The following is an 18,095-nucleotide window of genomic DNA, read 5'->3' as shown; positions in this document are numbered from 1 at the left end:
GTCCAAGTAGGGTGACCGAGGTCCTAATTACCTTCATTTTAACACAAACACCACATTGGGTTTATCCTATCTGTTCAGTCCTCCTTTCTGTTGAACAAAAACATACAAAACCCAAATCTTAAAAAGAAAGAAATGCTATCTGAATAAAAGAGTGTTCCCTTTTGAATATTTTTTCTCACACGCTTCTTCACATCAGGCTTTTAGGGGCCACTTCTGCGTGTTTCTGCAGCATCTACCTACACTTCTTCCCTCTTTACAGACTTCTCTTTGCCTTTATTATCTTGGTTGTTTCATAATCTGTGCTTCCCCCCGCCTCAAATTACTAAACTTTCATGTTCTCCTTGAAAAACAATGGTTCCTCAGCATTATTTTTTTTTAAACAATATTCTGCATAGTGGTCTTTCTTAACTCTTCATGGGAATAACAAAACAATTGTTAAGTATAGAGAAAATAGTCTAATTTTATGATAATATTCCTTCTATTATGTGAGTTTTTAAGGTTACTTTTAAAAGCAAAGAAGTTTTTAAGCTATGTTACATTTTTATAATCATCATCAATGAATTACAAAAATAATTCATGCTAAGCTATCTCATCTGTATTACATAGTTACTTATGAGCATTTTAATTTAAAAGCTGGAGGTTCTAATCCTGACTTTGCCACCAACTAGCTGTGTGATCTTGATTTTAATCTCCCTGGACCTCAGTATCTTCAACTTGGAAAAGGACTAAGACTTCATGACCCCTTCCAACACTTCCAACTCTCAAATTTGATGATTATCTCCCCATTTCTATAGTTGGTAGGAAAAAATGAGGATAAATGAAATTTTCTGAATGGAAAAAACTAAAAAGAGAAAATTAGAGATACGAGATTTTTAGGAAACTAAGTCTTCATTGTTTCCTGACTATGTATTTACATAGTATAGAAGGCCCTTGAGAAGAGTGAGAGCAAATAAAAGTCCTAGAAGAGATGCCTTACGGAGAGTAATTTCAGTGAGTGGGTCAAGATGTTATACTGTGGGATTTCCCTGGTGGTCCAGTGGCTAAGACTCCACAGTCCCAATGCAGGGTGCCTGGGTTCAATTCCTAGTTGGGGAACTAGATCCCACATGCCATAGAAAAGAGTTTGTATGCTATCTAAAGATCCTGTGTGCCGCAACTAAGACCCAGTTATATTACATTATAGTATATATGTTACACTATAATCAGTAATAATTGATGATTAAGCAAAAAGTTTTTAAAGGATGCTTAGTAGAAGTAGTCTTGCCATTGTTTTTAGTATAGTTGCTACGTTGTAACCGACTCTTTGCCACCTCATGGACTGTAGCCTGCCAGACTTCTCTGTCCATGGGATTTCCCAGGCAAGAATACTGGAGTGGTTGCCATTTCCTCCTCCAGGGGATCTTCCCAACCCAGGAATCAAACTCACATCTTCTACATTGGCAGGCAGGTTCTTTAGCAGTGAGCCACCTGGGAAGCCCTAGTCTTGCAATGTATGTTCAAATGTGAGCTGAGAAATCCACGTAGCATACAAATATAAAAACTGAAATATAAAACCATTAAAATTGAAAAATAAAGATTCATAATTAATATGAAAAAAAAGATACAAACTGAAACAAAAACTAAAGCAGAAAAGGTCAAAATAATTAAGTTTGGTAATCAAAGACTGTGGGGATCACAACAAACTGTGGAAAATTCTTAAAGAGATGGGAATACCAGACCACCTGACCTGCTTCTCAGAAACCTGTATGTAGGTCAAGAAGCAACAGTTAGAACAGGACATGGAACAATAGACTGGTTCCAAATCAGGAAAGGAGTACGTCAAGACTGGAAATTATCACCCTGCTTATTTAACTTTTATTCAGAGTACATCATGAGAAATGCTGGGCTGGATGAAGCTCAAGTTGGAATCAAGATTGCAGGGAGAAATATCAATAATCTCAGATATGCAGATGACACCATTCTAATGGCTGAAAGTGAAGAGGAATTAAAGAGCCTCTTGATGAAGGTGAAAGAAGAGGATGAAAAAGCTGACTTAAAATGCAACATTCAAAAAAGTAAGATCATGGTATCCAGTCCCATCACTTCATGGCAAATAGATGGTGTGGGGAGGAATGGAAAAACTGATAGACTTTATTTTCTTGGGCTCCAAAATCACTGTGGACAGTGACTGCAGACATGAAATTAAAACACTTGCTCCTTGGAAGAACTATGTCCAATCTAGACAGGATATTAAAAAGCAGAGACATCACTTTGCCTACAAAGATCCGTACAGTGAAAACTATGGTTTTTCCAGTAGTCATGTACAGATGTGAGAGTTGGACCATGATGTGAGAGTTGGACCATTAAAAAGGCTGAGTGCAGAATTGATGCTTTTGAACTCTGGTGCTGGAGAAGAATATTGAGAGTCCTCTGGACAGCAAGGTCAAACCAGTTCAATCCTAAATGAAATCAACCCTGACTATTCATTGGAAAGACTGATGCTGCCGCTGAAGCTCCAATACTTTGGCCACCTGATGCAAAGAGCTGATTCATTGGCAAAGACCCTGATGCTGGGAAAGATTGAGGGCCGGAGGAGAAGGGGGCAACAGAGTATGAGATGGTTGGATGGGGTCACCAACTCAATAAACCTGAGTTCCAGGAAACTCAAGGAGAAAGTGAAGGACAGGGAAGCCTGGTGTCCTGTAGTCCATGGGGTTGCAAAGAGTTGGACACCACGGAGCGACTGAACAATAAAATAAAAAATCTGCGACCAGTCTAATATTCTCACTGGAAAAGTGCAGACAATTTCTATGTAATAAACTAAGAAAATAACACAGTATTATTATGCAAGCACTGAGAGAAAATACCAAATAGCAACAAGAAGAACAATAATAGTAACAATTTAACCAATTTAACAATTTGAAAAGTATGATGAAAGTACCAAGAGTACCTTTAAATCTTCCATCAAAAAACTAGGTTATGTGTGAGGACTTCCCTGGTGTTTCCTGGGCTAAGACTCTACACTCCCAGTGCAGGGGGTCCAGGTTTTCAATCCCTGGTCAGGGAACTAGATCCCATATGCTGCAGCTAAAGACCCAGTGTAGCCAAACGAATAAATACATAATTTTTTTAAAGATTAAAAAAAAAAGGTTATGTGTGGGATAACCTTGGGAAATTGGAATTGACATATCACACTACTATGTATAAACAGATTAACTACTGAGAACCTGCTCTATCTCACAGGGACCTCTACTCAGCGCTCTGTGGAGACCTAAATGGGAAGGGAATCCAAATGAGAGGGATATAAAAAAAAAAGAGGGCATCAGACGATGAGATGGCATCACTGATGCAATGAACACGAACATGGGCAAACTCCGGGAGATGGTGAGGGACAGGGAAACTGGCGTGCTGCAGTCCGTGGGGTCGCAAAGAGTTGGACACAACTGGGTGACTGAACAACTACATGAATATGTATAAGTGATTCACTCTGCTGTATAGCAGAAACTAATACAACACTGGAAAGCAATTATACTCAAAGTGAAAAAAAAAATAGGCTTTACATAGTATAAGTTTTTCTGACATTGTTTCATTTATTGGGCCCCATCTCTGTGCAAGCATTGTATTATGGATCATGGGAGATACAAAAGAAAAAATTGTTATTGCCCTTAATGAACTTAATTCCTATAAAAGCAAATAGGGTGAAAAAAAAAAAGCAAATAGGGTGGTATGTCTTGTGGGTGTATTCTGAAATATCCTGTTTTGAAAGGAACATTTAAAATAATTTTATATCATTTTATTTTCAGATTTACAAATGATTTGAATAAAACATACAGGAAATGTGTCATAAATTTACTTCACAAAGTAGTTTATTTCCATCTCTTTTCATGACATTTAAGAACTAATTTTCAGGTTAACTATCTTAAACCAAAAGTTTATTCATCATTTCAGATTTCCCATAATAAAGTTGGAAATCAGTACTTAACAATCATGGAATAGTCAGCCATCAATTTATGTGGCTATTCATTTAAAAACTCTACAAATCACACATGTTGCAGAGGATTCAGAGAAAAGCGAACCCTCCTACACTGTTGGTGGGAATGTGAGTTGGTGTAGTCACTGTTTGAGAACAGTACGGAGGTTTCTCAAACACCTAGAAATAGGATTACCATATGATCCTGCAATCCCATTCCTGGGCATATATCCAGACAAAACTCTAATTCAAAAGAACACATGTAACCCTATATTCATAGCAACACTATTTACAATAGCCAGGATGTGGAAACAATCTAAATGTCCATCAACAGATTAATGGATAAAGAAGATGTGGTGTGCATATAAATAATGGAATATTACTCAGCCATAAAAAAGAATGAAATGCCATTTGCAATGACATGGATAAAACTAGAGATTCGCAAACTAAGTAAGTCAGAAAGACAAATACCATGTACTATTACTTATATGTGGAATCTCAAATATGACAGATGAACCTATTTTTGAAATAGAAGCATACATTAGAGAATAGACTTGTAATTGCCAAGGGGGAGGGGATTGGCAGAAGGATGAAATGAGAGTTTGGGTTTAGCAGATGTAAACTATTATATGTAGAATGGAATAACAACAACATATACTGTATAGCAGAGAACTATATTCAATATCCAATGATAAACCATAATGGAAAAGAATATTTGAAAAAGAATGTATATAGATATATATATATGGAAATGGAATCCCTTTGCTTTACAACAGAAATTAACACAACATTGTAAATCAACTATATTGTACTTCAATAAAAATTTTTGTAAGGTAATTTATGTGGCTATTAAGCTGACAAATAAAAGGCGTTATGGCTGTACATGGAAAGACGCATCCTCGACAAGGTGAACCGAGGGAGCGAAGAGCAGCATGTGACCCCTACCCAGGGGTCACGACCTCCTAAACGCGTATGATGGACAAGGAGAGGATCATGAAGGAACAGATAGAGAATGTTCCTCCTGCAGTGTGTGAAGCAGTGTGATACCATCTTCCTCACACACTTGAGAGAGAGGGGGGGATTCTCTGTTGAGTGCAATGGAGCATTTGCAATGGTAAATTCCAGAGCTGAAAAAGAATCTACCTGGAAATTCCAATTTTCCATTTTTTTGGGGGGGCCATGCCACATGGCATGTGGGATCATAGTTCCCTGACCAGGAATGGAACCCAAGCCCCTTCCACTGGTAGTACGGAATTTTAATCACTGGCCTACAGGGGAAGTCCTTCCAATTTTCCATTTTTAATACCACCAACCATCGGAATTTTAAGAAAGGTTAGTATGAGGTGAATTATGCCATGAAAATCCTATGAAATTTAGTGTGGTTATTCTTGAATTTAAGATATAATAGAAAAAATAATTTTTTAAGTAAAATTTTTATAATCATGAAAATCCAAAATTTGAAATTCCACATATTTGGCATGTAAAATAGACTGTATATTAAAATTTCTATTCCTTATTTAACTCAAATTTTATTCTCCAGATTTCCCCCACTGTTTCACTAGTTCCTTTAATGTAGTATAGCTGAACAAGTGTGCTTCCAAAAGAATGCAGTCTTAAGAGTCTTATAAAGGTGTGTTTCCAATTGAAATGTATACTTAAAAAAAAAAAAAAATTATATATTTGGCTATACCAGGTCTTACTTGCAGCATGTGAGATCTAGTTCCCTGACCAGGGATTCTTCAAACCCAGGCCTCCTGCATTGGGAGCACGGAATCTTAGCCAGTGGACCACCAGGAAAATCCGAAATGTATACTTTTACATTTTATACAAAATTCTGAGTTCTTATGCATTTGAAAGAAAATAATACAGCGATTCTTTACCAGCTGAGCTACAAAGGAAGCCCAAATAATATAGAGACAACTGTCTATGTTTATGCTCTCAAATGAACAGCAATGTCATTCTGCCACTAGCCAGCCTGTTATTTTTCTTCTCTTCTCTTTAAATTTCTATTCATTTGGGGGAAAAGAACACTAAGTTATTATCAATAGATGTAGCCTTATAAACTCACAGTTGTCGAGAAATAGTAAACAAGCAAATAAATCTCTTATGCATTCTTTCAACTCTTCAGTGCCCTTATGCTGCCCCCTGCTGCCCAATGTCCACACTTGACTGAAAATTGTGCCAAACTTTCAATCTTTTTCACTCTTCCCATCAAAATTTAATCTGGTTCAAGCCATTGGAGTTTTCCTCTACCAGGCTAGTGGGTAAACAGACGTCTGTTAACAAAGAGGTAGCTCCTTCCTATTTACCCCATCGCCATTCCCAGGCCACTCATAAGGTTTGGAACTGATGGGTAACGACCAGCATCCTGATTCCCAAGCCTGGGATCCCAAGTCCTTCCTGTGCTGGCTCCAAGGTGCCATCAGAGGTCTCTTCCCCTGCCCCAGCCTCCAGCTCCCGCACATCACAGCTTACTCTACCCACGCTGGACTTCGAGCTCGTATTCCCAGTGCCACGGTGTTTTCTCTCCTCTTTGCTTGTGTTCACACTACTGTCTTTACCTGAACGTCTCCTCTCAATTTCCACCTGGTGAAAGCCCACCGACCTGCCAAGCTCTGGTCAAAAGTACTCGTTCCATGAAGTTTCCTCCAATTCCCAAATGCTTCGCTTCTGTTCTCCCTTTAATCCTGTCAGGCTCCATCCAATATAGTTGTTGTTTTAATGCAGTAGAAGCTCAATAATCATTTATTTAATGAGTGAAGAGCAGTTAACAGAGGGACCTTAATTCTCAGAGCAACTGACTGACTTATTGACTTCATAAAGGACATGGGGAGGATGATGACAGCCTTTCTAATACTGCAACAACTTTATACACCTGGGTGAGGTGAATGTTTTAATTCCCATCACAGAATGTAAGGCCAGTTCTGATCCCTGAAATCAGAGGTATTTGTGAAAAAAGGAACTCAGTGCTTTTGTCATGTCAGGCATTATTCTAGGTGCTTTAAATGCAAATCTCATAGAAGTCAGGTGGGTAGGTAATAGCACTTTGATTCACAGAAGAGGAAACTGGGGGTCTGGACAACTAAGTAACGGGCCCAAGGTTAAAGGCATAATAAAGAGCTGATCAAGGAATTCAGACCTGTCAAAGCTGGATATTTAGGGACTTCCCCAGTGGGGAAGTGGTGATCCAGTGGCTAAGACTCTGTGCTTCCACTGCAGGGGGCATGGGTTCAACCCCTATTTGGAGAACTAAGATCCCGCATGCACAGTGAAAACAAAAGAAATGTGTATTTAAAATGTTCTTGTGATGTCTTCAACAGAAATGTGTATGGAGAGGCTTCTAGTGAGCTATCTGGAAGTTAAAAAAAAAAAAAAAAACTGTTAAAAGAATTGCCTTAGAAATTGTGACCACATAGACAAAAGCCATAAAAGAGATTGAGTCAATTAATTATGTTAATATCTGCAAGAGCTGATTGTCTTACAGGACATAACATGAAGGACTGTAGTAGTCTGCCAAGTTCAAAGGTCTCTCAAGGACAGTTATATATATTCTAAAAGATTAAGAAATGCAGAATCCAAATACTTGTCAATTGATGTAGCCACTTGTGTGGGGACCAACAATTCTAACTTGACTGAAAAAAGGTAAAGATACGACAATATCTCAGGAAAATAGGCTTTGAGAATACTTTTTTTTTTTTTGATACAATGAACATAAATAGGCTCATTATGTCACAGTGTCTCAGACAGGGATCTAATTGTGTTGTAATCAAAACCTGTGCTCATCAAGAAACTTCAGTAGAACAAAAAAAAAAAAAAAAACTGAAGAAGGCAACACTCTAATTTTTTGGTAGGATATAACTCTTTTCTTAGTAGGTAAGAATCTTTTAACTTCAGAAAGAGAATAAGTACAGAAATGTTTTTAAATCTATGTAATTGTTGTTTCACAACATTTGGAGTAAGAGGTCAGCTCAGTACACTTTTAAATAGAATTCTACTAAGTTATATGCAGCATTGAAACATTAAAGAGAACTTAAGAATCACCATATTTAAAAGTTAAATGTATGAGGGGCTCCCCTAGTGATCCAGCAGTTAAGAATCTGCCTTCCAATGCAGGGGACTTGTGTTCGATCCCTGGTTGGGGAACTAGGATCCCACATGCCACAAGCAGCTAAGCCCATGCGCTGCAATGAAGACACAGTGTATCCAAAATTTTAAAAGTAAATAATAAACTTAAAAGTTAAATTTATGAGGTGGATAAGACCTTCTTAACTTCTTGAAAATGCCTGCTAAAGTATCAGAGTAAGCAATCGAATGCAGTAAAGGTAAAATGTATATAAAAAGTTGGGAGGTTTTTAATTAAATAATGCCATAAATGAGACCAAGTTTTAAAATTTGCAAGATTTGTAAGGTAAATTTAAAAACATAAGGAAGAACTACCTTTGGGTATGTAACTTCAATACATTTCATATTATTTTTAACTAACTTGATTTCAGAATGGTCTTTCAATATACTAGACTTACTCTTGAGGGCATCAGGTAACTTCTAATTGAAGAGTGGCAGCTGGACTGCTTCTCTTCCAACTGAAGTTGGTATTCATTAGAGAGTCAGCACATGTGGACAGAACTGGTGTAACTGTCCAATTATTCTTTCAGTCTGAACCTTCCTCCCCTCCTAGATGACTGTAGCTTTTGAAAGACGGAGATGAGTGGTAGCAACACTATCTACTGGAAGCCCCAGTATCTGGTTTAGGGGCTTTGTTCCACAGTCACTCAGAAATCCTCAACTCCAGCAGCATGTTAGAACCCCACGGAGAGTTTTTAGAAAATATTATGCTCAGATTCCACCCAGATCAGCTAGAACCTCTGAGAATAGGGCACAGGCATTTAATCTATAAGTTTTTGGGTGATTCCAAGTGCAGACAGAGTTAAGAAGCACTGGTCCACAGTGTGAGCTTACTGTGGTCTGAAGTTCCAACAGAACTTTCTGCGATTATGGACACTGCTATAGACTAAATGTTTATATCCCCCAGCCTCCAAATTCATACACTGAAATCCTAGCCCCAGATGTGATGGTATTTGGAGGTGGGGTTTTTCCAGGGTGATTAGGTCATGAGGGTGGAGCCCTCATGAAAGGGATTAGCACCTTTGTAAATTGTGAGGACACAGCTACAAACCAGGAAGTGGACCTTCACTAGACACAGAATTTGCTGGTACCTTGATTTTGGTAAAGAATCCACCTACAATGCAGGAGACCTGTGTTTGATCCCTGGGTCAGGAAGATCCCCTGGAGAAGGGAATGGCTACACACTCCAGTATTTTTGCCTGGAAAATCCTGTGGACAGAGGAACCTGGTGGGCTGTAGTCCCATGGGGTTGCAAAGAGTCAGACAAGACTGAGCAACTAACACTTTTTACTTTCACTTGATCTTAGATGTCCTAGCTTCTAGAACTGTGAGAAATAAATTTCTGTTGTGTATAAGCCACCCAGTTTATGGTATTCTGTTACAGCAACCTGAACAACTAAGAAGCGTTCCACAAATTAGTTGTCCAATATGGTAACCAACAGCTAGGTGCAGCTACTGAATGTTTCATTTTAATTAATTCAAATTTAAATTTACATAGCCACAAATGGCTAGTGACTGCCATCCTGGACAGCACAGTTCTGGCAGATTTAGACCATTTGAAATGATCTGAGTCTATTGTTACCTAGGTGTTGAGTGATGCTTTATGATATGGATGAAAACAGTCCAGACCTGCCTCTTCGAGTACTTCATCCCAGCTTCTTCATGGGGTCTCCAGGGGATGAAAGGATAACTCAATGCTTATTCAGACTTCTGAGAATGCTAAGGACATTTAATTCACTGATTTTCTTTTCTTTTTTTTTTTACTGATTTATGTTGGAGGTTTGTTTCTTGGACTTTATACTTTAGTGAAAAGTGAGCAAAAGCTTTCAGAACTAAATTTTTTAAGTCTCAAAGCCGTGAAGCAATTAAACTCTTGGCTCCTTGGCACTTGAGAGTGTTTTTCAGCTGGCGGTTGTGACCTCTGTCTTAGGAGGATGGAGAGTTTCCAGTGGATAGAGGCAGTAGCCTGAGTTTCAGAGCTAAATATAGGTCACTGGCATGATGGCCTCTCTTTCCCAGTCTCATCAAAACCGTGTCCTTTAAATGAACGTGGGGATTTAGTGGGTGGCAGGATAAAATCTTGAGAAAACCTAGCAAAATGATGCAGATACAGAAGTCTTTTTCATATGTAACTTGCTACTGAGCACAACTCAGTTCTATTTTTACTTGCTTTTAAAAATAATTTGTAAATTATGGATTACTATTTTTTTTAAGTTAAAAATACACACAAATATGAGTTGCTGGAAAAATAATCTCAAATGTGATGCTCACGCTGAAACATTAAGATGATTCCTCCTTCAAGTCATTGCTCTACTCTCAAGGAGACTATCCTGACCACCTATTCAATCCTGCACATGTATTTACTCATATATTTGCCAATTATTAAATTATATCCTTTAAAGTTTGGCATATTTCAAAGCCAAAATATTTTCCATGGCAGGTACCCTCTGATTTTCTAGAGCAAAGTCTCAAAGGGTGATCCTTTGACCAGCAGCATCAGCAGCATCTGGAGGCTTCAACTTCTTAGGCCCCACCCCAGACGCACTGATTCAGGAACTCCAGGCGTGGGCCCAGCCACCTGTATGTTAGGTGGTTCACACTCAAGTCTGAGGTCCACTGATCTAGGCTACACTGAATCCCCCAAAAGTGTTCCAGAGGGGTAAACTTCCCTATATCCCAAAGATGGAAAAGGTGGAAATATTTTGTACATAAATGTACCTTGTAAGTTATGAAATAGAAGCCAATATTCTCTTTTGACCTAGTGTTATGAATCACACATTTACTCACTTCAACAAAGCTTTCCTGCATCTCTACTCTCTGATCTTTTCTTTTTTTCTTTTCCTGATAGAATTGCAACTTCTTTTTTTTCTTTTTATTTTAGAAATGTAACTTCTAAAAGAATTTCTGAGCTGCTCCTGAAGAGATGAGACATGGTGCATGTATCTTCAGCAAATCTGACATACAAAAATTCAGATGTGTACAACTGATAAAGGAGGTAAGCATTGCTCATGTTAAGAAAAGAGTATTCGATTTATAAAATTATTCACTAGAGGACTCATTTAAATAGGAATATCATACAGTTTATTTAAAATATGCCAATCTGGGGACTTCCCTGCTGGTCCACTGGCTGAAACTCTGTGCTCCCCATACAGGAGGTCCAGGTTGAATCCCTGGTCAGGGAGTTAAATCCTATATGCCACAACTAGGACCGGCACAACCAGGTAAATAAATAAATATTTACTATATGCCAATCTACAGAAGATAAATTTAGAAATATCCAATGTGACAGTTGGAAGTTCAGGTTCTGATTTCAGACTTCCCAGGTTCAAACTCCGGCTTTTTCATTTACTGTAACCTGGGCCAAACCTCTCTAAGCTTAGTTTGCTCATTTATAAAATGGGTATAATAATTATTCTATCTCCAAAGTTTGTTTGAGGATTTAAGGAGCTATTTAATACAGGAAGCATTTATCCTAAAGGCTAGAAAATAGAAAGCTCTCATTAAATGCTTATTTTTCTAAATTAGCAGCATCCGTGACCAGTCTGGTTTTTATGAAAACAGGTTTTATCATTGAAGAATGTTTTTACAAAGCAGTTAAAGTTTACACAAAGCAAATGGGAGCCAGCCACACTGAGCACTGGAAACTAGGCAGGTATTCACCTTTTTAAGAGCTCCTCCCTAGCTAAACCAATTAGGGTAACTTCAATCTCCCAGAGACAAGGTTGAGGTATGAGCATTTCCTACAAACCTGGTCAAAGAACTGTAAGAAGCAGTTTGCTGTGGGCCTCAGGGAAAGAATTTTTTCCCTTCTAATAAGATGCTTAAGGGAAACTCTGGAAATTGTAGTATCAGGATATGATGCCTGGAGATGCAGCAGCCATCTTGTGACTATGAGGAGAGACATTGCTGACATTATGGCAATGTAAAAGAATGGAAACTACCAAGGAACTTGATAATATTGTTGAGCTATTGAACCAAACTAGAAATGACTTGACTCTTCATTATTGATTTAGTTGAAACAATGTGTCCTCATTTTTTTTACATAGGATCCTATGTTAGTACAAAAGCAAACTATATGACATAATACATTTAGATAGTATTTTAATTGGCTGTATGATAAAATAATTTGCTGACTTCATTCTGGAGGTCATCTTAAACCACACATAGAGAGTTCTTAATGAATAGTTCCTTCCCTTCCAATTCATCTGTATATAACAGCAGTCTTACTTTCCTGGTTCCATATCTGATGTGCTTCACTAATTAACCATTAACTACATGTTTAATTATATTACCTTCATAAATTAAAATACAAATGGTTATTATAAAAATGTTTGTCATGTAAATACCCTTAGAATTATTTCAGACAATTAAAAAAAAAACATGTTTTCATTCTAATGTAATCCTTTAACACTGAAATTGTATTTCCCTGCTTCATTTCACAATTGTTATAGACATTGACATTTATTTCATGAGAATTGAGAGCAAAATGTACAAAATGAGGCTTTACACATTTAAAAAAAAAAAGTTTTCATTAAATGGACCTCACAAGGACACACCCAAAAATCCTACTACCAGAATGATCCTCTCCTCTTTTCAAGCAAATAAGTTAATGTTTTATTTTTCACTTTGCAGTAGTAATTTGCATTAGCTAACCATCTACTTATACAGCATCTATTAGGGCTATATCTAAAATCTGAGGGCTATCTTCCCTTCAATGTGTCCCAAATAATGGTCCTTCAATAGAAGAACAGAAGGACATATGTTAAACCCTATATAGATTTATTAAAAAAAAAAAAGCTTTACCCCAGAAATATTATTTTGCCCTTATTCTCAGATGGGGATCTCCCACATCTAAGGTCTTAGATTTAAGAATTCTTAAAATGTTGAACCATATTGGACTGTAAACTCCCTGAGGGCAGGAATCCTTGCCTCTTTGTCTTAATACTGTATCCCAGCATTTTAGCACAGTAGCATATAACAGGAGGAAAATATAGAACAAACCCCTAAATAGAAATAAACGTTGAATAAATCAAGTATAAAGGCCACTCCTTTCATCTTTTTCTTAAAGAAATCATTTATCTTTGTTTTCCTTTTAGAGTTTCCATTTGAGAATCTTTTCGGAAAGATAAAAAACAAACTCATAACACAAACACCCATTTGATCTCTTGTCTTTCCCTGTCTTTTCCTTTGCAAAACATGTAATGATATGTCTGAGAAAAAGAAGAGGTAAGTACACACAAAAAGAGGGTGGAATTAGAAATATAAACAATTTCAAGTCTGTCTTCCACTTGGTTTTCAGAGAGCAAAATTTTTAGCTAATTTTCATTCTTCTAAAAAAGTTTATTCCATGTTATATTAGATTGGTTCTGGCTAATGTTTTCAGCATTTTATGATGTCATCTTTATATCACTGTTAATGTTTCTTCCCTTTGTTACTGCATTTTTCCTAGTAGGTTTGCTGACCTGAAAATTTTCCCAATCTTTAGCAATACTAATGAATACAAATGAATAAATTAGGAAATTATGTGGGTTCACTACAATAAGTCTTAATAAAATTTTCAGTTTATTTCCATTAGTGACCAAACTCATAATTTCAAGTTCATATTTAGGAGGTTTATTGTTTAGAATTTGATTTACAGATCTTCTGTTTCTTTGGCATCATTTATTTCTTCTTTCTGTAAACTGGTTTTTGGCCATTTCACTACTCATTGGCCCCTCCCCTCCATCAGAGGGATGAAACAGGGTGAGAAAAAATGATAATGATATTTTAACACAGTCAATTTTGCTACTTACTACTGTCTCTGATAAAAAGGTGTGCCAGAAAAAAATAGGTGTGTAATTGTTGACTGAAATGACATTTCAAGATTAAAAAAATTCTTTATTGTTCATGATCTAGCAACTGTTACTATGAAAAACTGAGTTAGTTCCCTACATACTACATTTAATAAATAAGATTTTTCAGGATAAAACATAGTTTATTACAATCGTTCTAATCATAATCTCACCAAATTCATAAACTAAATGCCTACACAATGTCAATAAAAAAAGGTCTGAAGAATCAAGAGTGAACATGAAGCACAAGGTGGATGTAAAAATGGAGAATAATATAAAACAATGAATTGTTTTTGCCTCACAGATTTAAATCTCCTTATTTAGTGATGTAAGAGTCATAGATAGAAGAATATCTTTAACATAAATATCTATGGAAGATTTTAAAAAGTGAAGATGCAACTATAATGGTTACTCATAATCAATGATGTAATAGTCGATGATATAGGAGAACAAAGAACATTGCATAGCTACATATGGACTTCACAGAATCAGTTTGTTTTTAAAAGGGGAGTTTCATTAGATAAATATTTTTAGTTTTCACAAATTCAATGAACAAAGTCACCAGCTGAATAACAGAATATTTTAGCAATAAACATATTGGGAAGTATATTTTATTCAGTAGATTAACTTCAGAGAACTAAACTCTCCAGCATAATCAGAGGGTTAGAGAATATACTTACACCTGCAGTATTTCACTCTATAAATAATCTATAATGTCAAAACCAATCTTGATGGGAAGATTGAAATTTTATGATGAGATAAAATGTTACAGTGAACATTTTCAAATTTTTATAGCAGAGTATAAACAAAATATAGGCATAATTTATAATTATTTTTTAAGTTCAAGGAAAGGATCCAACACTGATAAGTAAATATGAGATACAAAAATCAGAAATTCTATTCCTAGTCATTTTCACACATTCTTTTACTTGAAAATTTTAATGATTAGTGAAAAGAGCAGTTACATATTTCAAAGTGAAAAAAAGATACTTTATAACTCTAAAAATGTTTACTCTCTAAAGAAATCATCTATTCAATCATATGAAAGGTGGTCTAGGATACTATCTCAGTTGTTTTTGTTTTACTTAGCAAAATAATTTGTCTTACAGTACAATTGCTGATTTTTTTCCCCCATATTCTTATTCAACTAAGGACATACTTACTATCTTCATAAATATCTAAAATTTTCACAGAGACCAGTAAAAACTATGTCATATCGTAATACACATTTTTGTTCTTAGGAGGCTTTGGGCCTAAAATCCTATATTCTCTAATCAGATAACTCTCAACAAGAACAAAGATGGAAAAGATTTACCCTGAACTTAGATATATGAATACCAATATTTTTAAAGTTAAAAGCAGTTGTATCCATATTCTTAAAAAATTATCTCAATCTAAAATATTTGCTCAAGGATATACATAAATTCAACTGAAGTATCACTTCAAAATAAAACAAACAACAATGTAAGCATTATTATATGTCAAACTCCGAGAAAATCCCCAGAAGAAACTTAGAATAGTTATCTAAGAAATCCCTAGGTTCAAAATGAAATTCAACTTTTACAACATTCAGTGAACTAAAACTCAAAACATCTTGTTAAATTGAAGACATTGGATGGATGATATTGTAATAGAAGAAAAATACAAAATGTTACTGAGGAAAGGAAGGGTAAACTGACAGTTTACTATTGAAAAAAATTGTGATCTAGAGATGATCAGATCAGATAAAACAGAACTGCAAACTGCATGCTTGGCCTGCTGCTCCCTGGACGGGTTATGACGACGTGTCTCTTCTCACCCATAGTTCACAGTTCACAGAAAACATTAAAACAATACAACTGAATAATTTTCTTCGACCAAATCAAACTTTCTTTAAGGAAATAAAGAGAGAAGATAATAGATCAAATGTTGCCCCACCTCTTTTTTTTTTCCTCCTTTTTTCTTTTAGTGAAACTGACATAAATTGTTGAGGAGAGCTACAGCGCCACCAACACAGATCAATGCAAAACAAAAAAGATCTCCCACCGTGTGCAAATAGAAAAAAAAAAAATTAGAAAAATGCCAAAAATTACAAAATGTCTCCCAAATGTACCTTTTTGGAGAAAACAAGCTAGATCTGCAAAGATTATTTAATGAGAAGCCTCAGAGAACTACTAACATGGAATACAAGTTTTGATCTGATCAGCAAATAAAAGATCCACTATTTAGTAACAGCCATAACTTAATATAAACCCGGTTATGTCAATCTCCACCTTCATTATACCAAGGGCAGCTTTTCTGTAGTTTGTATCTAAGCAATCCATCAAGAAAACTACAATAGGCCCATTTCACACCAAACCAAACTACATCTATAGTTTGCCTGCTGATCATTTAGTCCTGGACAAATTAGGTAATACATAATTTTTATAAAGAGGATATGCACATATTTGGCATTACCAACATTGCTGGCACAAAACAAGTCCATCTTGAGATAGCTGAGTTCCCTTTAGCTCACAGTAATTAAAGTATAATTTACATTATAAATATTTTGCTTTAATCATGAGGCTAAAAAAAAATTTTTTTTCTTTTGGTAAAAATTAACCAGATAAGATTAGGTGGAAATGTGCAGAGATCAAACCTAAAGGAAAACACCAAGATTGGTTTTGTGAGAAGAAACACAATGAAAATCCTTTTTTAGCGGGCGCCTCAGTCAAAGATGTAATGGCATAAATGTTGTAAAATGACAAACTTACCATTAGTGGAGGCAAAGAAGAAGCCAGTTCTGGAAAAAGAATTGTAACAATATAGGCTGGATACTTGTGTCCTTAGAAACAACAGCCTCCAGGCAGCGTATGGATCTTCCAACATCTTTAAAATATCTGGTAAAGAAAAAGTCAGACTTTCTTCCATGATCGGTGGCTGCATGGGGTGACTTCCCCAGGATCTGTGGGCGTTTGGGAAAAAATCGGAGAAATATCCACGAAGATTAAAAGCAGAGCAGGCAGCGGCAGCCAGAAGACTCTGGGGTTAACAACTTTGCGATGGCAAGCAGGCGGGCTCTGATTGGCTGGGCGGCCAGCGTCCCTACAGTCTGCACTATCCCCCGCTCCCCCCGCCTCCTGCAGCTCGGAAAAAAATGCAGTGTGAGTGCCATTTTACACTGGGCTTTTAAAAACACAGCCACCCAAACGACAAAGTCTGAAGCTCGCTACCAAGTGACATTGCAAAACAATAGCGCCCACGACTGCCCGCGAGCTCGGGAAAATGCCCCCTTTGATATCTCCAGCCACACTCTTTATTTCTTGCAATGTGGTTTTTTTGTGTTTTTATTTTTTTAAGGACGAGCACGCTTATTTAAGCAGCTTGTCATTCACCAACGTCGTGGTCTCCTTTGGATACCAGTGTGGCCAGTGAAAAATGATCCCCACCAAAACATTTTTTTTTAAATTGAACATCCCAAAGGTACCTAAAGAAGCCTTGCACCGAATTCACGTCGTCTGCAGGTCAGGGAGCTTTCACTCCTTGGGAAAAAAAAAAAAAATTAGAATGGGTTAGCACTACTACTTCCTCTTGTGCAGAAAATACAAGCAAAATAATGATTTTAGCGGCTACGTTACAAACAATAGGCATGCGTACTTTTTTCTCCTTCTTAAAAAATTGTTTCAGAAACCTTTGCTGACTGATAGAATCCTACCAGCCTGCCTTACAAACAAAATGGCTGTGGTGCTGAGTTTTTTTGGATCCTCCCACTGTGGCTCCTCCAGGCCTCCAGGAAGTGGTAAAAATCCAAAATAAATACAGTACTAAAAGTACATTGTCCAGGCTGAACTCGGGTGAAGCCCTGGATGGGGGGATGTCTTTAAAATGTGCTGCTTTTTATTAGTTTTTTTAAAAAATTGTTTTGAAAAGAACATCAATCACTAGAGATTTACTTGACTGTAATTTGAACTTCCTGTTTTACATATTTATAAGGTCTTTCACCTATCTTGGCAGGCTTTCAAATTAAGTGGGCTGGGAAATTTGATGCTCTGTCTAGCTGTGAGCTGAGTCAGGTTATTTGGTGGTTGCAACTGGGCTTTTAAATAAAAACGAAGTCGAAAACTTAAAAAAAGGGTGAACGTTAAATGAACGCTACAGTATGATTGATTGCAAATGTAAAGCCACAAATGTCAGCAAATATGGAAATATGTCAGATACCGCATACATGTGTTAAT

The 18,095-nt window shown here is 36.6% G+C and overlaps 1 protein-coding gene across 2 annotated transcripts in view; it reads right to left on the bottom strand.

Moving 5' to 3' along the window:
- Nucleotides 1-17,609, bottom strand: part of EPC1 (enhancer of polycomb homolog 1) — a 99,946-nt gene extending 82,337 nt beyond the window's left edge. The window contains exons 1-3 of one of the 2 annotated variants that reach the window (XM_020876363.2): nucleotides 17,518-17,609; nucleotides 17,348-17,402; nucleotides 16,635-16,825 (exon numbers count right to left, since the gene is read on the bottom strand). In XM_020876363.2, coding sequence (XP_020732022.1) covers nucleotides 16,635-16,637 — 3 coding nt within the window. In that variant the 5' untranslated portion in view covers nucleotides 16,638-16,825; nucleotides 17,348-17,402; nucleotides 17,518-17,609. The remainder of the gene's footprint in view (nucleotides 1-16,634; nucleotides 16,826-17,347; nucleotides 17,403-17,517) is intronic. The other variant, XM_070472129.1, reaches the window with a different exon arrangement.
- Nucleotides 17,610-18,095: the final 486 nt, after the last annotated feature.

Source organism: Odocoileus virginianus, chromosome 9 (assembly GCF_023699985.2).
Source record: "Odocoileus virginianus isolate 20LAN1187 ecotype Illinois chromosome 9, Ovbor_1.2, whole genome shotgun sequence".
Taxonomy (NCBI): Eukaryota; Metazoa; Chordata; class Mammalia; order Artiodactyla; family Cervidae; genus Odocoileus; species Odocoileus virginianus.
The sequence above is the reverse complement of the archived record's forward strand: the minus strand, read 5'-3'. Positions and strand labels throughout refer to the sequence as shown.